Genomic DNA, 20,089 nt, shown 5'->3' with positions numbered 1-20,089 from the left:
TACGCGTTTTAATGGGAATGAAGCGGGTATCTGCATCGGGCTGTATCTGTGAAAACGCTTTTTTGCTTTCTCGGTTTTTGGACTGAAAAACGGTTCGGTTGTCTTCTCCTTAAAAAGTCTCGCCTTGAATGTATTAATGAGCCTATACATTAGCGTAAGAATAATTAATATAGAAAGAAATAATGACCTGCGAACCCTCTTCCACTGTCAACTGAGTATGGGTATCTCATCGTGTGCGCACACTGGCAAGCCCCCAAAGGAAAGCTACGTCCGTCCCTTCTCGCACCAGGCTTGGCCACGGCGGTACAGAGGTACAGACTCCCATCCAGCCGGGCCAGACGAGCAGAAAAAAACCGCGGTCGTATGGGCAACAGCAACAGCATCGCGACGAGTAAGACAAAAAAAAAAGCGGGCGGTTAGCTGCATCCTGGCTGCGTCTCCTGTTTCAAGCCAGCAGAAGCCGACAGCCAACCGCTGCCCACCCCCGGCCGCCTCCCGCTACATCTTGACGGAAACAGATCCCCCTCGTCTGCATGATTATTCTCTGTGTGCGTAGACTGTGTAGTCAAAGCTGAAGGCAAGAAGGGGATGAAGTTGGAGTCTGGGTTGCGGGCCGGGGGCGGTTGGCGCAGAGGTCGACGTTGGTTGGTCGGGCGGGAAGAAGAAAAGAAACCATGCGCATCACTTGGACAGCGACTAGTTATAAGATGAATAGCAGGAGAAGAGTAGTTAGAAGAAGATGACGGCGAAGATGAAGATGAAGAACGCTCTTTAAACGGCCAGGGAAGAAAAAAGAGTCGAGAAGGCGCTGGCTGGTCCACCGTCCCTTGAATCCCTCCATAATAATAATTCATAATAATAGCTCTCCTTTATTTGTTATCACCCCCATCGCCACAGCAGAGAAGGACTGGCTGGCAGTGAAGCACCAGCGCAGAAGAAAAGCAGGCTTGGTTCTTGTCTTGTTTCTTCTTCTTCTTCTTCTTCTTCTTCTTCTCGTCATTCTTATTATTATCATTGTCCATCACCTTCTTCTTGGTGAGACAGCAGCTGGTTGACTTTGTCCACTCTGTGCTTCATTACGCAAGTCGTTTCCTTCCGTCTGCAGTCTCTGCTGCCACTCGCTCGAACGTCTTCTATCTTCTGTCTTCAAGTCCTTCGCTTCTCTATTACCCCAATCTACGGATAAGACGCTCGTTACGGGGGACTCGTCGCCGTCATGAACGTCAACAAGAAGCTCGGCCGCCTCAAGCAGTGGGCTGGAGAGAGGATGGGCGGCGAGATCAAGACCAACGTCTCGGACGACTTCAAGCTGCTCGAGATGGAGATGAACCTCAGGCAAGAAGGTAGGCTGAATGGACACCAACTACTCTTCGTACTCGTTCAGATAACTGGTGATGCTAACGATTTGGCAGGAATGGAGCGTCTGAACAAGGCCATGGCGGCGTATGTCAGGGCCATCTCGAAGCGCAGCGAGGGCGAGGACAAGGAGAAGCTCTTCCCAATTGGAAACTTGGGCGGCGTCATGGTCGCGCATGGCGAGGACTTTGCTAGCAACTCCGAGTACGGCCAGTGTCTTACTGGTAGGTTATCACCTGCTACGAGTCTGGGTACACGCAGATACTGACGGACTACAGCATTTGGGCGGACAAACGAGCGAATCTCCAGGATTCAGGAGCAGTATGTCGCAGCTGCAACCTCTAGCTGGCTAGAGTCTCTGGAACGGTCTCTCAACCAGCTAAAGGAGTACCAGGTAGGATATCCTCTTTCATTTCACTTTTTACAGATCCCTTTCTAATAATACATGAGTAGGTGGCTCGCAAGAAACTGGAGAACCGGCGGCTGGCGTATGATACCTCCCAGGCAAAGATGCAAAAGGCCAAAAAGGAAGATTTCAGGGTCGAAGAAGAGCTCCGGTCGCAGAAGGTCAAGTACGAAGAGGCAACTGAAGAAGTCCTTCGTCGCATGATGGATATCAAGGAGTCCGAGCCTGAGTGCACCGCAGACATGAGCGCCTTTCTCGATGCACAGTTAAACTACCATGAAAAATGCCGCGAGGTTCTCCTCCAGCTCAAGGACGAGTGGCCTGCTGGGTACGTCTCTACCCCTACTTTTTCTTTTTCTTCTTCTTCTTCTTCTTCTTCTTCGCGCACCTTTTTTGTGCCGTGATAACTAACTATACCAGACCAACGCAGCAGTTCAACTCGTACGGCTGCCGGTCAATCCTGACCCGCTCCAACACCTCTTTCAACGACCAAATGGCAGGCGAGGACACGTACCAGTCCTCTTCCCAGCAGTCAGGCACCTCCAGGTCTCGCGAGCCCTCGCGGCCGGGCCTGGGTGGGCGTCAGCCAACCTTCGAGGGTCCAACGCAGCTCCGTACCAGGAGACCGTCTCCCTCCCCTGCGCCAGCCCTACGAACCCCCCTCCGAACCGCGAGTGATAGCATCTCTCCGGCCACGATTGGCAGTAGTGCGGCTGGCATAGCTAATGCACGCTCACAGCTGCGTGTTATAAGCCAGGGGTACAATGGCGGCGGCGGCACCAATTATAATAACACTCACAACGACGGCTACTACGACTCTACCACGGACGACGGGGCGTCTCCTATCAGGAACAGTCCAGACCAGTACTATAGTTCCACCAGCACGTCTCCCTTGCGGACTGTACCGGCGTCAGGCCAAGTTCCCACACCAGCGTCGGGTTCAGGGTCAGGCACCGCGACGCCCGTCAAGAAGCCGCCGCCTCCCCCTCCGCCATCAAGGTCGAAGAAACCCCCACCACCTCCCCCGCCACCAAAACGCTCCGTCTCTGCTTATGCGGTGTAAACTCACCGTCTTCTTTCTCTTTTGTCTTTCTTCTCCATCTTGGACTGGGTCTGGGTGGTCAGGCAGTGTCTTTATATCTGGAGTCTGGTGTTATCTGTCTCTGGCTCTCTGGTCTGGTCTGGTCTCTGGTGCATGTCTAACTGTAGCTGGCCTATCCCCATCCCTCACTATCACTATCAGTACTATCACTGTTACTATCACTGTTACTCTCTCTCTATCTCTCTTTCGTCGTAGCTTATTAGAGTCCGGAACACCAAAAAAAACTGCCCATCGTCCGTTTTAGGAAACACTTTAAATTTAAGCTTATCTGCACATCGGCAGAGCCTCATCCTAACCTCCTCCTAACCTCCTCTCTTTTCTCTATCATGATATCTAGTCTCTCACTCTTCTACTTCCACTCTCTGCTTCACACCTGGCTCTCTGCCTCTGCTCTGCTCTCATATATGCACCCTCCGTCTCCCCCTCCACCTGCCTCCACCATCACGTGCCTTACTAAGCATCACGTGGACCACCTAAAACTCTGCCCGTCCGCCCTTCCTTCGCCTTCTTTCTCGCCTCTTCCTGCTTCGCTGCCGTCTTTTTCCCTCCCCTTGCGCTTCGTCTGCCCATAAGCAAAAAAAAAGAAGGCGACCCGAACCACCGCCGGATCAAGGAGAAACATCCAGCGCGCCCTCGCCCTCCACATCGTCCGCTCCGCTACGCTCCCTGCACCGCGCGACGCCTGCCCTTCCACCCTTCCGCATTACCCTCTCGCTCGCTCTCTCGCTCTCCCTCCCTTCAGCTGTCTTCTTGCCTGCACGCCCACGCCCAGGCGGCCACGGCCACGGCCACCAACCCTCTCCCATCTCCGGTCCTCGCCGCATAGCTAAACCTGCCCATCTGCTACCGCGCAAGCTAGAAGGCCAAAAACGTAAAAATATACAGAACGCCGACGCGACGATCAGCGATAACCGCCGTCCACGCCCACCCTCGACTGCCTCTCTTCACTCTCTATCGCGTCTGCCTTGCTTGCTCACCGGCTGGCTATGCTCTCCCTCGCCACTTGCTAGCCAGGGCACCGTCTGTCGTTATTCTTATATATTTTTTTCTCTTCTTTTTTGCATATCTTTTAAAGGATTGCCGCGCCTTTTTGATGAAGAGCTCTGCTAGCTCAGCATAGAATATTCAATCATGGCGTCTGTCCAGCAGTCCGCCAATATGCCGCAGCAGAATATCGGCCTGCCGCCAAACCTCACTCCCCAGCACATCCAGGAGGTTTACCAGGTATGTTGCTATATACTATCAAAAGGAGGGCAGAAAAAAAAAATATGATACTGACCTCTTGAAGAAATTCCGGCAGATGCAAGAACAAGGTGTGCGCCATGATGACCCGGAATACCTTAAAGCTCACAATCTGCTGTCTGCCGTCCAGCGGCAACAGGCGTACCAGAAGCAGCGCCAGATGCAGATGCTTCATGCGCAGAGACAGCAGCAGCAACCTCAGCCGCCTCAGCAGGTCCCCCAGGCTGCTCCCCAGGCTCCCCAGCAGCTGCAAGGGCCGCTAAATGGCGTTGCTGAGCCCAATGGAACTGATGGTAAGACCTTGATCTTTTCATCCAGCTTTCTCTTTTTTATCTTTCACCTCCTCTCATCTGTCACATTCATCTTGGATTTTGCGCAAATGTTGGGACAACGCGTTGCTAACGGTGTCAATGTAGCAAATTCTGCCGTCCCCAGTGCTAGCACCCCGAGTCAGAAAGGCGCCTCTCAAGGATCGCAAAGCTTCACGCCAGAACAGCTGGCCACCTTGAGAAATCAGATACTGGCCTTCAAGATGCTCTCCAAGAACCTGGCTATCCCCCAGCGCGTCCAGCAGCAGCTTTTTGCAAAGAAGGCCACAGGTGTTGACGGCGTTCTCAGCTCTGACCAGTCAGTAGACGGCACTGGTCGCGATGTATCTGGCGAAGGTGAAGCCGCTGTCGAGAAGCTCAGAACCATGTTCGAGACCTTCAAGAATCCCTATGACATCCTCGGCGCGACTATTAATTACAATGACCATGCCGTGCGCCGGAATCGGCTGAGGCTGCCTTGCATAACTCCCATGGGTATCGATCTCGACAAGGTCCGCGAAGACCGGGAAATGATTCTATACAACCGTATAAATGCTCGAAAGGCAGAATTGGCCAAACTGCCTGCCAATCTCGGTGCCTGGGACAGTGGTGAAGGAGATTCACCCACCGTTGATGACTCTCTCAAGCTCAAGGCCCTCATTGAGTACAAAATGCTCAACTTACTCCCCAAACAACGTGCGTTCCGTAGGCAGATCCAGAACGAGATGATGCACTTCGACTACCTTGCCATGTCTGCCAATCGACCGGCCCATCGTCGCATGAAGAAACAGTCCTTGCGTGAAGCCAGAGTCACCGAGAAGCTCGAGAAGCAGCAGCGCGATGCCCGTGAGACCAAGGAGAAACAGAAGCAGTATAACCAGCTGCAGGCCATCCTTAACCACGGTGCTGACGTGCGCAATGCTGGAACAGAGCAGCGTGGCCGTATACAGAAACTTGGTCGTCTGATGATGGCTCACCACACTCACCTGGAGCGTGAGGAACAGAAACGAGTAGAACGAACTGCCAAGCAACGTCTCCAGGCTCTTAAGGCAAACGACGAGGAAACGTATATGAAACTGCTTGGTCAGGCCAAAGACTCCCGTATTTCCCACTTGCTCAAGCAGACAGATGGCTTCTTGCGGCAACTTGCTGCTTCCGTTCGTTCTCAGCAGCGCATGACTGCAGAACGTTATGGAGACGAAGACCAAATTGAGACCGATGAGGACATAGGCGACTCTGACGAAGAGGAAGAGAGCCGAAAGGTTGACTACTACGCCGTCGCCCATCGTATCAAGGAAGAAGTCACTATCCAACCGAGCATCCTTGTTGGTGGTACACTCAAGGAATACCAGCTCCGTGGTCTAACCTGGATGATCTCCCTTTACAACAACAACCTTAACGGTATCTTGGCCGACGAGATGGGTCTCGGTAAAACTATCCAGACCATCAGTTTAATCACCTACCTTATCGAAACCAAGAAGCAAAACGGCCCATACCTCGTCATCGTTCCCCTGAGTACCCTGACCAACTGGAATCTCGAATTCGAGAAATGGGCCCCGTCTATCACTCGTATTGTCTATAAGGGTCCGCAGGTAACCCGAAAACAACACCAGCAGGCCATTCGATGGGGTAATTTCCAGGTCCTTCTCACAACATATGAATTCATCATCAAGGATCGTCCTATTCTCAGCAAAGTCAAGTGGTTACACATGATTGTTGATGAAGGTCACCGTATGAAAAATGCGGGATCGAAGCTGAGTTTCACCCTGACAAACTACTACCAGTCCAGATACCGTTTGATCTTGACTGGAACACCGCTGCAAAACAACCTTCCTGAGCTGTGGGCTCTGCTCAACTTCGCCCTCCCCAACATCTTCAAGTCCGTCAAATCGTTCGATGAATGGTTCAATACCCCGTTCGCGAATACAGGCAGTCAAGACCGTATGGAGCTTACAGAAGAAGAACAGCTGCTCGTCATTCGTCGCCTTCACAAAGTCCTTCGTCCATTCTTGCTCCGTCGTCTCAAGAAGGATGTCGAGAAAGATCTTCCCGAGAAGCAAGAACGTGTCATCAGATGCAGATTCTCTGCCCTACAAGCCAAGCTGTATAAGCAGCTTGTCACTCACAACAAACTTGCTGTCAGTGACGGAAAGGGTGGAAAGACTCCTGTGCGTGGTCTGAGTAATATGCTCATGCAACTGCGTAAGCTCTGCAACCATCCGTTCGTCTTTGACTCGGTAGAAGAAGAGTTGAACCCCGGCAAGGCTACAAACGATCTTATTTGGCGTACTGCTGGTAAATTCGAACTGCTCGACCGAATCCTTCCTAAATTCTTTGCTTCGGGCCATCGTGTCCTCATGTTCTTCCAGATGACACAGATCATGAATATCATGGAAGACTTCATGCGGTTCCGTGGCATGAAGTATCTCCGGCTGGATGGTGCAACAAAATCAGACGACCGATCCGACCTACTGAGACGCTTCAACGAACCCGGATCAGAGTATTTCTGTTTCCTCCTCTCTACCCGTGCCGGTGGGCTGGGTCTAAACTTGCAAACCGCCGATACCGTCATCATATACGACTCTGATTGGAACCCTCACCAGGATCTGCAGGCTCAAGATCGTGCTCACAGAATCGGTCAGAAGAATGAAGTCCGTATTCTCCGACTGATTAGTTCCAACTCCGTTGAAGAACGAATCCTCGAGCGTGCCCAGTTCAAGCTCGACATGGACGGCAAGGTTATCCAGGCCGGTAAATTCGACAATAAGTCTACCAACGAGGAACGAGACGCGCTGCTGCGTACTCTGCTTGAAACCGCCGAGAACGCAGACCAAATTAACGACCAGGACGAGATGGATGATGATGACCTGAACGAAATCATGGCCCGATCTGAGACCGAGTTTGCCCTTTTCCAGAAAATTGACGCGGAGCGTCAGAAGACTTGCGAGTACGGCCCGGGACACAAGTTGCCTCGTCTCCTTGGTGAAGATGAGTTGCCGGACATCTATCTAACCGAAGAGAACCCCACAGCTCCCGCGGTTGAAGAAGTTGCGGGTCGTGGTGCTCGTGAGCGCAAGAACGTGAAATATGACGACGGTCTGACGGAAGAGCAATGGCTAACGGCTGTTGACGGCGATGAAGAAACGCTTGAAGAGACAATCGCAAAGAACGATGCCAGGATGGAACGGCTCCGAGCCAACCGTGAGAAGCGCCAGAGAAAGGCACAGGGTCTGGACTCTTCCCCTGAACCATCTAGAGAGACATCCGCCACGCCACAGCAGAAGAAACGCCGCAAGGGACCAGTCCCTAAACGCAAGGCCGATGAGCCAATTGAAGATGCCCCCGCGAAGCGCAAGAAAGGAAAAGCCAACAAGGCTGCGGACTCACTCACAAACACCGAACGAGCCACGTTGCAGCGAATACTCAACAGTGTCTACCAAACACTGATGGACCTTGTGGAGGACGTTCCTGCCGATTCGGAAGACAGTGATGATGAGCCCATGACTCGTTCTGTCATCGAACCGTTCATGAAGCCACCGCCCAAGTCACAGTATCCAGACTATTACATGATCATCCAGACGCCCATCGCCATGGACATGATCAAGCGGAAAATCAATCGTGAAGAATACTCTAATCTCAAGGAGTTCCGCGAGGACATTCGTCTTCTCTGCACCAATGCCCGAACATACAATGAAGACGGAAGCTTACTCTTCCAAGACGCCAATAACATCGAGGTATGCACCGCAACCAGTCCATTATTTCATTCATGTTGATACTAACAAGCTATTTAGGCCACCTGCACTGCCGAACTAAGAAAAGAGACTGAAAAGCACCCTGAATTTGCTGATTTTGACGACTCCGGTTCATCTGTGGGAGATGAATAGTTTACTTTCTTCTGGTTCTATTTTGCTCTGAGTTCATCTTACTAACTAGCTGATTCACTTCTCTGCGGTTCTCTGGCTGGCGTTGGCGCTCCGCTTGTATAATGTATCCAGTTCTTCGGCCTTTGTTGTGCTTTTCTCTATGCTTTTCCATGTAGAGTAATATTATAAATTAAAATCATTTTAACTCGTCTTAATATTTGCAGTACCATGAGACATTTTTCTCAGACTTTCTTCCTCCTGAGTTGTGAACCCTTTTCGATGCCTGGGACCGATTCATTACTTTTAGACACGAACATACCCAGCTCAACTAGCAGTCAACACATGCAGAGAGGTAGCTATTGTGCCCAAGTTACTCGACGGGACTCTTTCACGGGTCGAAAGAATGGAATATTTTTGTGTGACTACGTTTTATGTTGTTTTCGTTGGCAACTCTTCTTAGAATGGCCATTCCATAGCCTGTATTAACGTATGTCCTTATATATCTTACGTATTCTCTGGAAGGGGCACATTCTAAGTTACAATAGATGGAGAATTACTTTCTTCAGGCATGTCCCCGCTGGATGGTGTATTCCTGGACACTGGCTGGGATGAGATTTGCTTTGCTCTGACAATATCGATCATGCGGGTGCCGAGCTCTTCGGCACCATCAATCTTATCGAGCTTTGCTTGAAGCAGCTCTGCATCTCGCAGAAGCCTGCACAATGGTTTAGTCCATCAACAACTTATCCTCAGAGGTAAAGGCTCACCTTGATTTCCCATTCTCAGTCCGTATCACCGCATCTTCAAATGCCTTACTCCATTGTTCCCTGTAGCTCTCAAATACCTGTCCAATGATCATACTCATACTAGACCCCGGAAGATACTTGCTCAGCACTCGTTGTAGCGTGAGCGCTTCCTTCGTGAGCGTCTCCATATGTGGGCTGACGCTCCGCTGTATCTCGTCTTCGTCATCCCATTTGATCTTCTCCATCTCCCTGATGTACAGGGTTGCGCGAAAACTCATTATGTTGATGAGCTTGTGGTGGATAGAGGACCGATGGTCTTGAAATAAGCGCTTTAGCTGGTCGTACTCTGCTAAGCCAGATGTTGCAATTGATGGTCGACGGCGGATAGACTCGCGTAAGTATGGTATCAGAGTAATGAAGAACGAAAGTGATTGTGAGGTAAGAGAAAGGTGCTTGGTATTGATGTTAGTTAGTCCAGCGGTGGTTCTAGCGCCAGCACCGAGGATGAGCTCTTGTGTGCGAGAGTTGTAGAGTGTGAGATAGTCGAGTAGGGCCATCGAGATTTCATTGGCCATACTGGGGATCGATGCCAGGAGGATTAAATATTGCTCTATGCCGCGAAGTGCGAATGCCGCCGAATCGACAAGCATAAACTTCTCCTCATCAATGACTGCCAGTGCCGGGTCCTTCTTATTTTGTTTAGCAGTATTCGAAGACTCCTCATAGTTAGTTTGTAAATTCCGTTCACCTGTTTCTAGGGCCGCCGTAGTGACATCTGTGTAACTAAGCCACACCGAGGAATCAATGGTCATGGATTGGACCACGCGTTCCAGAATCAATGCGTCCTGGGGTTTGAAATTGACCGGCTCCCACCTCTCAGTCTCCATCTTCTGCGCTAGTTTCTGCTTTTCTACTTCGTGGAGAAGTGGGATAAAGTCGTGAATTTGCTTGTTCACGACACCCCTGAGAGCCGTTCCAGAGTGCCCAGAGATTGCCTCGCATTCATTGATAAACAGGCGATTCAGTGTAAAGTAGCGTAGGAATTCAGTTGGTCCAAGGCGAACCGTTTGCTCGGTTCTGACACGCAGAACTTTTGTCATTTCTGACTCGACCTTGTCCACTGCTTGTACCAGGAGGCTCGACATATCAAGGGTTTGCGTCATGTCTTCCTGTAGATTACATCTCTCCGAAAGGCTAGACGTGAGTACATTGCTTGGACTCTTCTTTATACCGCTTGTGATATCGAGGAGAACTTTGATCTGTACACTAAGCCTCCGTAATGCCTCACCTACTCCGCAGTAGACCTTGACGAAGAAGACATGGGCATCCTCAGGGCTGAGAGCACGCAAGTTGCGAGACAGAATGCTCGACCTTTCCTGCTGGCTCGGACGTCGACCGCTTGTCAGCGTAGGGGCAGACACCATAGATCCACTACCGCCACCCGTAGAACTAGGAAGGTGCCGGCGAATCAGAGACTTCATCTCTCGAATAACGGCTTCGCGAAATGTGGTACTTGCCGCAGCAAGATACTGCGACTGGCCAAGTCCCTGCAAAACAGGGACGAGTTCCTCACGCAATTTTTCTGCAGTCGTCATGGGTGCAGGTGTCGATAGGGAACTATGTGTGCGTTTTGAGATATCAGTCCAGCGCGACAGGGTATCTCTTGGCGGAATACTGGATACATGTTGGCGGAGATTGCACAAAAGGACATGCAGCAATCGTGCTTCATATCCCTTCCATATCCGCAGGCGAAGTTGGCCGATGTTTTGCAATGGGTCTTCAAGGACGTGCAGTTGGCGTAGATCGATAAGCCTGGTAAATGAATTCGGCAGAAACCAGCACAACTCACTGCCGATTTTCGGATCCAGTGTTCCGGATACAAGCTGTGCGACGTATGAGATATGTTGTATAGCCGTCTCCAGTTTTCCAGAGTCTACGAGCTCCTCACAATGGCTGACGCCGCGGAGAACACATTGAAGTTGCATGATGGCCTCTCCAAGTTTCCTTAGATTGTCCTGTCTTCTCTTCATTCTGATGATCTCGAAACCGTGCTCTATCATTGCATTGTCCAGATGTACGAGGTCCTCCCTCAATTTCTGGATCTTCGTGACGGAGTGGGATACCTCGGCCTGAAGTTCACGAAGGGAGCCGAGCGCGGCAATAAAAGAGGTTGACGCTTTCGAAATCGAACATATTAAATAAATCTCTATGGTGTCCATGTACCACGATAATTTTTCTTGCAATATGGCATTGGTAGTAAGCGCCTTTCTAGCAGGCTGAAGATCGCCATTTGCAGAAAAGCCATCTGTGTCCTTATTACGGTTTCCAATAGTGGATAGTGGCTGCCGTACCACCTCCGCATGCTCACTGACAGCATCAAATGTGCGCGGATTCTCGAGGCGAAACTTTTCATCGAGATAGATGGAGGGAACTGTAGACAGTGGAGTAGGTGCAAGTTGACCGCGTTTCGAAACACCTGCCTTTACCTTTTCTCGTGGTGCAAACTCTTCATGTTTGTCAGTGGATGTGCCTTGACGAAACAACTGTGTGCCGCGGTTTTCGTACTCAAGCTTCATACGCTGGAGAGTGTCAAACAGGGGCCCGATCTGGCTGAGGTAGTTTTTAAAAGCCAAGGGCTCGACGTGGGGTATAGTGGTGAGAGCAACGGGAGGTATGTCCCTGGACGTCGGCGGTTTCTGCGAAGTTGAAGGGGCTGCGGTGGGAGGAAGGGTCCCAGTGCGTGATATCGGCGGTTTAAGGAGTATATATATCGCTTCGAGAATCGCCAATAAATCGGTTTCATGTAATCTCGGCTCTGAGCTTTACCTACCATTTTGACCTGGCTCTGCTATTGTACTCATTCGCCTGTGAGTGTAGCCGTAACTGGAAAATGCGTCTTCTGCCCTTGGTGAAAGCGACACCGCAAAGGAATGGGAGCTCCCTGACTTGCCGCTTGAGAGAGTTGACATGATCGCCCAGCGTAGGTAGCGCTTGCGTTACGAAAGACACTGTCGCTAGGAATTGCCAAGGGTAGAATGGAGGTAGCTATGAGTTAGTGGAGGTTGAAGGCAGTCGTTAATAATGAGGCTGAACAACAGAGTTTAACTTCCATAACTAGGTTATTATGTAAGAAGTTTGTGGAGATGAAGTGGGTCGATGGCTGTCTGTCCTCTTTCGTGTACAACAACACAACTTCGTCGTTGTTACCTTACATTCAGCATTATTAGACTAAAAAATGGTGGCATTTTTCATCATTATATTATGGACTCTGGGGCTATTACCAAAGTCATGCTTCTCCGTTATTCGGTTATTATGTTGAGATATATATCGGGAAGACATGAAAACAGCACCAGCCCAAAACTCTAGACAGAGTGCTCAAACAAATGCAAGGCAACTCTATAGCTCCTTCTCACTCGGCTTAATTTTGTTGAGAATAATATCCAGGTTTTGTTCACAAGCCTTGCTCTCGTTCTCCACTATCTCCTGATGCCTCGAGCTACGAATGCCAAAGACTGCATCGAAAGGCAGCGGCTGCGAGTCCGGGCTCTGTGACACATTGTCCGGATCAATCTCCTTTTTATTTCCAGCCTCATCATAGGCATATTCGAAGTTGTATGCCCAGAGCATCCGTGATATCACTGAGAAGAGTGTATCGCGGACAAGATACTGCCCTGGACAAGCTCGTCTACCGAACCCGAACTGACAGGTTGGCAGCGCAGAGTCATCGATCCATCGCTGCGGCCGGAAGTTGCTGGGGTCACCGAAGATTTCCTCATCGTGCTCGAGTGACCAGTGGTTGGCTGCCACAGGCGTGCCCTTTGGAATCCTGTAACCCATGTACTCGTCATCCTCAATGACTGCGTGAGGCATCCCGGTGACGGCGATGGGCCTCCATCTCTGAATCTCGGCTATAAAGGCATTGACATAGGGCAAATTCGGCATATCGTCGAAAGTTGGCAGCCTATCGGGCCCTACAACTCGGTCAAGCTCTTCTTGTGCCTCCTTGACGGCATCCCGATGCAATACGCTTGCCATGACGAAGACGCACAGGGTCATCGGAACAGCGTGGCCGGCTTCAAAAAGGTCTGCAGATGTCACTATTATATCTTCTTTGTCGATGTTATTCATCTCTTTTTCCCCGGCTAAGGCTTTGCACCAATTCCATGAACGTGACATAAGTGCCGTATCTGTGAGCTGTTCAAGCAACCTCTCCTGATTTTTAATCGCCTTTTGTGATCTGGCTTTCCATTTGCCAAAGCTCAATACTTCAGTTAACCATGGAAAAGGTTCCACCACATGGTTACGCTGGAACGCGTGTTCGACAGCGGTGATATTCCCGATATATTCTTCTTGATATCGTTCTCCCAAGTCTGCAATTCTCCGGCCATACATCAAAACGAGTAGAAGGTTAGCGTGGTAGAGCTCGAAGATGTCAAAAAACTCGCTTCCTTGCAAAAGAATCTTGAGCAAAAGGTGCTTGCTTTCGATATCCTGGAGAACACGATATCGTTTCGTCATACTAGGCTTGACAAGAGCCGTCTGTATACGGTTTCGCTGTTTCCACCTCGGCCCGTATGGTAGGAATGTTATCGACTTGCCGCCAAACCCATAGTCTCCTAGTCCGGCAAAATGGGGACGTGAGCTGTAGATACCTCCTCGTCTATCCAAGAGATCTCTGGCTGATTTGTGCGACCCGAGCAAAATCATCGTTTTCAGTCCGCATTTGACTGTGATTACAGGGCCATACTTGTCGTGCCATTCCTTATACGTCTTCCACCGGAAGTTCTTAGGTATCTGATGCAGGTTACCTATGACTGGCAGCGACGGGGGTCCGGGAGGGAGAGGAAGATGGTGGCTGAAAAATCGAGAGGCAAAATAATAAACGGCCAGGCTAATACAGACGAGAGCCAGCAAGGAAAGCATTTTTTATCGTTTTATTTTTTTTTGTGCTCCAAACCTTTCTCAATGGTATGAAAGGCCGTCTGAGGGGAGGGATCCTTGATCTTCTGAGCCTAAAAGTTCTCATAATTATCAAAGATATCAAAGAGGTCAGAGAAACTTCTATATACGGAGTACCGATCTACTCATAGGATGTTACATGTTTCTTGATCTCCAGCCAATATTTGGGGAATGGGGACGTCTTAATCTAGCCTGGCTGATATTTGGGAAAATTACGGGTGGTGACTGGCTGGCTGGCTTGACCAACTCAGTGGTGGTTTCCTGCATGAGTCTACTCCACTGGGGGCGCATCTGGTCGAATAGATCGAGGCTAAGTACAGGGTGGGAGATAAGCGATCACTCCCTGTATAAGTTGGGCGAAGAACAAACAATAGATGCTGTGCGCCCACTGTATGAACTTGGTTGCACCAGCTGTAATATTGAGGGTCTCTTGGTCCATCAAACTGCGGCCAGAGTATTCATTACTACATAGTGACAAGCCTCGGGGGATGGGCTTGCAAGCCCACTTTCGTACAAAAGCCAATTCAATTATGCGGTGTGACCTGTCTTCTTCCGCTGCAGAGGCGGAGGAAGATAGGAGGTATTAGTAAATTATTACTGCCCTCCGGAAACTGAGGGCTGGGCCTAAGGAATGTAGATAGTATATTAATTATATTAGAGAGATAACAACGGAAAACTAGTCCCGACACTCTCAAAAAACGGCTTTGTCTTCCAAACCAGTTTACAAAATGGCAATTATCAACCAGTGTAAACATCAGCATCACTCACTCGCTCCAGAGGCATGGTTTCTAGCTTTACTGCCGGCTTTTGTATCTCATCCTGATCTCTGGGTTCAGGATTCCGACGGCATCCACATATATATTGAAATCTGGACATTTGCCATCTTCATGTGCCAATTCTATGTGATACCCCAAGAGTATCTTTGCGGCCATGACCTGGCACAGCCTGGTCCCCAGTAGCCTTGCGGGACATGACGAGATTCCAAGTCCGAAAGACACCCATTGTTCATTGGGTGAGATCGTATCGCGGAGGATGTCGCTGGCCGTTAAATCAGGCTTATAGAAACGATTGCCGTCGAATCTTGTAGGATCTGGGTAGAAGTCGGGGTCTAGATGGGTAAATGCACCCGATGTAGTGAGGTTCGTTCCAGGGCCGAAGGTCATGCCAAGTGATTTGATTGTCACTGGCTCCTTGACAATTTGACGACTACCGGCAACTACACAGGCTGTGATTAGCGTAAGAATTCAAGGTGACAACATTGTTAGCACAACTTACCCATATTGATGCAGTCCATGCGAAGGACCTCCCTACTGAAGCTCTCAAATCTCGGGGTGTGATTGAAGAGATCGAAGTTCCATTTGCCATCATTCAATTTCAGGGCCTGTTCCAGCTCCAATCTAATCGGCTCGAGGAACTCTCTATGGCGTAACAATCGGGCAATGAAGGCGGCTAGGATCATCGTTGTGGGTTCAACCGCTTCAAAGAACATGAACATAGTCTCATCAGCCATCATATCAATATGATGTTCTTCATCCTTCGTAACTCCATTGCGGCTGAGGGGTCCCTTTTTTAGCGCAATTTCAATCATTGAGCTGGCATAGAAGTGGTCATCATTGGTTGGTGGACTCGCTCGTTTCTGCTTAAGGAGACGTCTAAGTTCTGGCACGATCGTCTTCTTCATTGATTTCATAGATGATCTGATCTGATGACACTCAGGTGCGAATAATTCCAGAAGCGGCCCCATTATCCGTGGCATTGACTCGTAAAGATGTGTACGTGCTTCAACTTGGCCGACGTAATCACCCATTTGTTTTGCAAGTCCTGCATCTCGCCCAAAGCCAGGATGGAAAACAAGGAGAACCCCCGTGTCAATTAGAACCTGAAGTGATACATTGAAAATAGTGTCTTCGTTCCAGCCTATCCTTATAGTTAGGGGTCCGAACCACTTCAATTTGTGCGGAAGCAATACATACTCTTCGATGAGCCCATGACTTGGCTAATGCTATTATCTGCCTCCTTCACGAGAAGAGGATCTAGCTTTTCTACAGATGGCGAAAGATCAACCAGAGTTCTCATGAAAAAAAAGGTGCGTGGGGGGAGCTTACTCAAGGCGCTCGGCTTGTTGCAGGCTTGCATGGCTTCGACGGGAACCTTCCAGGCTGCATCCAGGATATGGTTGAAGTTGATTTCCTACATATCAAACCGTTGAGCCAACCTGGCTGCATAGAGTTGGAGATATACATGGGCACTAGCACATACATCTGACATCATGTGCCTCATGCTCAGGTTATCTTTCGGTAAGTTGAAAAATTCTTTGCCACAGTGATGAGGAAGGACTATCATATCGCCTGAGCCTCCCGGCAGAGGCACGGCCCAAGGCTTGCCCTTTTTGCTATACTGATACGAATGAGTAAGAGGGAACCATAACAGAGTAGCTCTTGGGCAAGGGAGTTGTATGTATTACCTCGGTATACCCGCGAGCGAATCCTTCCATGTAGTTATGGCCGGAGCTCCTTAGTCGGAGGCGGGGACTGAGGTAACTCGTATCATCCATGAGAGTGATGTTGCCGAGGAATCTCCTTCGTTTCCAACCATGGTGATAATCCACCGCAAAGACGAAAAGTATACCTGTGGCTACTAAAGCAAGCACACTCCCTAAAAGGGGCAGGGCAATAGCCCGGGGCAATAACAGCCCGTCCTCAAACAATCCAAGCATGCTTCCTCTGCCTTTAGAGTGTCTTCAGAATAGATTGCAGGTATGAATGAATGAGGGTATGAGGTGAGATGTCGACATAAAACATGAGAAAATTCCATTTCTAAAGTATTAAAATGGGTAGGTTTTATTTTTCATACCCAGTTCATGTCGGCTTAGCAGGTATTGGAAATTGGCCTGGTCGGAAAAATAAGCCGCTACTTTGGGTTTGTTGGCTTAGTTATGGACCAAATTTGGTCCTCATTCAGGACTTTTCTTATCTTCATAATATTTCTGTGCGTATAAAAATGGAGCACGAATGAGAGGGGTATGCCACAAGTATCTGGGGTGTTAAGTGACCACCAGTTGTATCATTGGCACCAGCTTGGAGCATAAGCCTATTCCTTTCGTACCACATTTCCGATGTTATTGGTATCGGCGAGGATCTTCTCCTTCCCTGCAGGACAGGCTGAAATGGTAGAATCCAGATTGTGGCAACTCATTGATATATCCAAAAGGGTGATGCTAACTCGAGTATACGTGTTACCGGGGTGGCTGCAACGCACCTTGCACGAGTTTCGCCCAACAAAAAGAATACTCCGTACGGAGTACTCTGTGGTGCAGTGTAAGGTAGGATAAAACAGCGTAATTCAATCAGCGATTCTCATCCGCGCTCTGGGCGTTCGAAGAATAGAGCAGCCTGAAGTACTCCGTACTCCGAACCCCAAACCTCCATCCATAGCTGGTTCATTACGTGGCTCCAGGGGGTCGAGATTCCAAAATAGCTGCACGCCGTGGTCTCTGTGGGCGTGATGAGTCCACTCTCATGGGCTTGCTGTACGGAGTAAGATATTCTCCAAAAAAGTGCCGTTAACGCCAGCGACGGACGATCACCACAAGCTTCAGTTGAGTTTAAGTTGACGCTGGACGAGTTAAACTGGTTTAGGGTAATCCGTCTAACTAGCGCCGCCGATCGCGCTTACTCAGCAGTCGCTGAAAAATCTGGCCAATCAGAGAGCTTTTTTTCGGAGTTCCATCCTGATTAGTCAGCCACTTTCATTTTGACTCGCTTACTCAGCCGTCACATGAATCAGACCAATCAGAGTCGGCTTATTTATACGGAGAATTTTTCGGTCCAAAAAAAGCGCGAAAAAGAAAAGAAAAAGAACAAAAAGCGAGTCAAGACGGCAGAGAAGAAGATAGAAAGGCACGAAGGACGAGAAAAGGACAAGTGACGCTCATTTTGACGAACGACGACGGATAGACAGAACCGATTCACAGGCTACAGAAGTGCCGAGCAAAGCAGATACAGCAATACAAGATGGAGTCTCTGCTTCAGCAGTCCCGCGCCCTCTGCCCGTTCCTAAAGAAGACCGCCCCGGCTACGCTGCGAGCGCTCTCCACCACCACCAGGCCGAACTCGAGCGTTGTCGGAGGCACCATCACCAACCTTCAGGTGGTTGCCAGGCGCTGCCCTGTCATGGGCAAGGCTCTCGCGGTCCAGAGTGCCCGCATTGCCCTGAGAAGTGGCGAGGCGAGGGCGTTTGGTACCTGTCCTCGCTCGGCTGGCGCTGCTGGCCTCGTCAGGGAGAACCTGCGCCGGGCACATGGCAAGGCCCTCTGCCCGGTGTCAAAGAAGGGATTGCATACTACTGCTGCCCAGGCGGCCGTTGTTGATCAGCAGACCCGTGGAAAGGGTAGAGGTATGTATTCTTGCCGTCTTGTTGGAGCCTCTAAAAGTATTAGCCGAGATAGACGTAAGAGATGCTGACAGCTGAGTAGCAGTCCCGGTCCCTCCGCGAGCCACCGTTGAGCAGCTGAACTGTGCGAGAGAGACGTTTGCTGGTCCCAAGCCAGCTATCCCATCGGCTACTGCGAAATTCGACTATGAGGGCTTCTACCGAGGCGAGTTGGACAAAAAGCTCAAGGACAAGTCCTACCGCTACTTCAACAATATCAACCGTCTGGCCAAGGAGTTTCCTCGGGCACATATGGCCTCCCCGGAGGACAGAGTGACCGTCTGGTGTGCCAATGACTATCTCGGTATGGGTCGTAACCCTCATGTGTTGAAGAGTATGCACGATACACTCGACAACTACGGAGCCGGTGCTGGAGGTACACGCAACATTTCCGGTCACAACCAGCATGCTGTTGCCCTAGAGAAGACGGTGGCAGATCTTCATCGGAAGGAGGCTGCTCTTGTCTTTAGCTCTTGCTATGTTGCAAACGACGCTACCTTGGCCACTCTCGGCAGCAAACTGCCAGACTGCGTGATTCTCTCAGATAGCCTCAACCATGCTTCCATGATCCAAGGTATCCGCCATTCTGGTGCCAAAAAGTACGTCTTCAAACACAACGACCTCGAGGATTTGGAAATGAAACTCGCCGCTTTACCACCTGGTATCCCCAAGATCATTGCTTTTGAGTCCGTCTACAGCATGTGCGGATCCGTTGCCCCTATTGAAGCCATTTGTGACCTGGCCGAGAAGTACGGTGCTATTACTTTCCTTGACGAAGTACATGCTGTGGGCATGTACGGACCACACGGTGCTGGTGTAGCTGAACATCTCGACTACGAGGCTTACGCCAACCCTGAAGCAGATATCAGGGGCACCGTCATGGACCGTATCGACATAATTACTGGTACCCTGGGCAAGGCTTATGGCTGCGTAGGAGGCTACATAGCTGGATCAGCAGACCTAGTTGACACCATCCGCTCCCTTGCCCCTGGGTTCATCTTCACCACCTCTCTACCTCCTGCTACAATGGCTGGTGCGACTACCTCCATCGAATATCAATCTTCTTATACCCGTGACCGTACCATGCAGCAACTCCACACCAGAGCAGTCAAATCTGCCCTAAATGCAAACGATATCCCCGTTATTCCCAATCCATCTCACATCGTCCCTATTCTCGTTGGAGATGCCGAAGTCGCCAAGAAGGCATCGGACATGCTCCTGGAAGACTACGGTGTCTACGTACAAGCAATCAATTACCCTACTGTCCCACGCGGCGAAGAACGTCTCCGCGTTACCCCAACACCCGGCCACACAAAGGAATACCGCGATCATCTTGTTGAGGCTCTCAAGGGAGTCTGGGAACGGCTCCGCATTCGTAAGACCAGTGACTGGAAGGCCGCCGGTGGCTTCCTTGGCGTTGGATCTGCCCATGAAGAGAAGAACGTCCCTCTCTGGACAGATGAGCAACTTGGTCTCGCTGCCGGTGAGAAGTTGGAGGCTGCCATTGAACGCGAGTTGAAGGCCGAGGCAGCGCATAGAGAACAGATGATCCGTGAATTGGCCGGTGAATGTGCAGCTGAGGCAAAGGAGTCTCAGTTCCAGCATACCAATCAGCCTATTCCAGCCTCTGCTTAAGCTGCCTTCCCTTCTATGCGATTGATACTACTTTTTGTGCC

The 20,089-nt window shown here is 50.2% G+C and overlaps 6 protein-coding genes across 7 annotated transcripts; 3 read left to right on the top strand and 3 right to left on the bottom strand.

Moving 5' to 3' along the window:
* The first annotated feature begins 752 nt into the window (after positions 1–752).
* Positions 753–3,784, top strand: TERG_04031 (uncharacterized protein). Its single transcript, XM_003234932.2, has 5 exons — positions 753–1,343; positions 1,413–1,580; positions 1,635–1,750; positions 1,810–2,090; positions 2,183–3,784. The coding sequence occupies exons 1-5, from the start codon at positions 1,217–1,219 to the stop codon at positions 2,823–2,825; spliced, it is 1,335 nt and encodes a 444-aa protein (XP_003234980.1). The 5' UTR covers positions 753–1,216; the 3' UTR covers positions 2,826–3,784.
* A 211-nt stretch (positions 3,785–3,995) lies between these two features.
* TERG_04030 (uncharacterized protein) lies at positions 3,996–8,298 on the top strand (the record flags this gene model as incomplete). Its single annotated transcript, XM_047748192.1, has 3 exons — positions 3,996–4,088; positions 4,153–8,148; positions 8,206–8,298. 3 exons carry the CDS (start codon positions 3,996–3,998, stop codon positions 8,296–8,298), a joined length of 4,182 nt encoding a protein of 1,393 aa, XP_047604169.1.
* A 510-nt stretch (positions 8,299–8,808) lies between these two features.
* Positions 8,809–11,992, bottom strand: TERG_04029 (uncharacterized protein; the record flags this gene model as incomplete). Its single annotated transcript, XM_003234930.1, has 3 exons — positions 8,809–8,992; positions 9,045–11,796; positions 11,854–11,992. 3 exons carry the CDS (start codon positions 11,990–11,992, stop codon positions 8,809–8,811), a joined length of 3,075 nt encoding a protein of 1,024 aa, XP_003234978.1.
* A 427-nt stretch (positions 11,993–12,419) lies between these two features.
* Positions 12,420–13,887, bottom strand: TERG_04028 (uncharacterized protein; the record flags this gene model as incomplete). Its single annotated transcript, XM_003234929.2, has 1 exon — positions 12,420–13,887. The coding sequence occupies exon 1, from the start codon at positions 13,728–13,730 to the stop codon at positions 12,420–12,422; it is 1,311 nt and encodes a 436-aa protein (XP_003234977.2). The 5' UTR covers positions 13,731–13,887.
* Positions 13,888–13,984: 97 nt separating this feature from the next.
* Positions 13,985–15,789, bottom strand: TERG_04027 (uncharacterized protein; the record flags this gene model as incomplete). The annotated part of the gene is made up of 2 exons (XM_003234928.2): positions 13,985–15,198; positions 15,258–15,789. 2 exons carry the CDS (start codon positions 15,787–15,789, stop codon positions 14,777–14,779), a joined length of 954 nt encoding a protein of 317 aa, XP_003234976.2. The 3' UTR covers positions 13,985–14,776.
* A 2,206-nt stretch (positions 15,790–17,995) lies between these two features.
* Positions 17,996–20,048, top strand: TERG_04026 (5-aminolevulinic acid synthase; the record flags this gene model as incomplete). 2 transcript variants are annotated; one of them, XM_047749702.1, is made up of 2 exons in its annotated part: positions 17,996–18,377; positions 18,460–20,048. In XM_047749702.1, the coding sequence occupies 2 exons, from the start codon at positions 17,996–17,998 to the stop codon at positions 20,046–20,048; spliced, it is 1,971 nt and encodes a 656-aa protein (XP_047606156.1). The 2 variants fall into 2 exon arrangements, with proteins under 2 accessions (XP_047606156.1, XP_003234975.1); XM_003234927.1 differs by having other exon boundaries at positions 18,457–20,048.
* Positions 20,049–20,089: the final 41 nt, after the last annotated feature.

The sequence above is a fragment of the Trichophyton rubrum genome (assembly GCF_000151425.1).
Source record: "Trichophyton rubrum CBS 118892 genomic scaffold supercont2.4, whole genome shotgun sequence".
In the NCBI taxonomy this organism is placed as follows: Eukaryota; Fungi; Ascomycota; class Eurotiomycetes; order Onygenales; family Arthrodermataceae; genus Trichophyton; species Trichophyton rubrum.
Note: the sequence above shows the minus strand (reverse complement) of the source record. Positions and strands in the feature narration are given on the sequence as shown.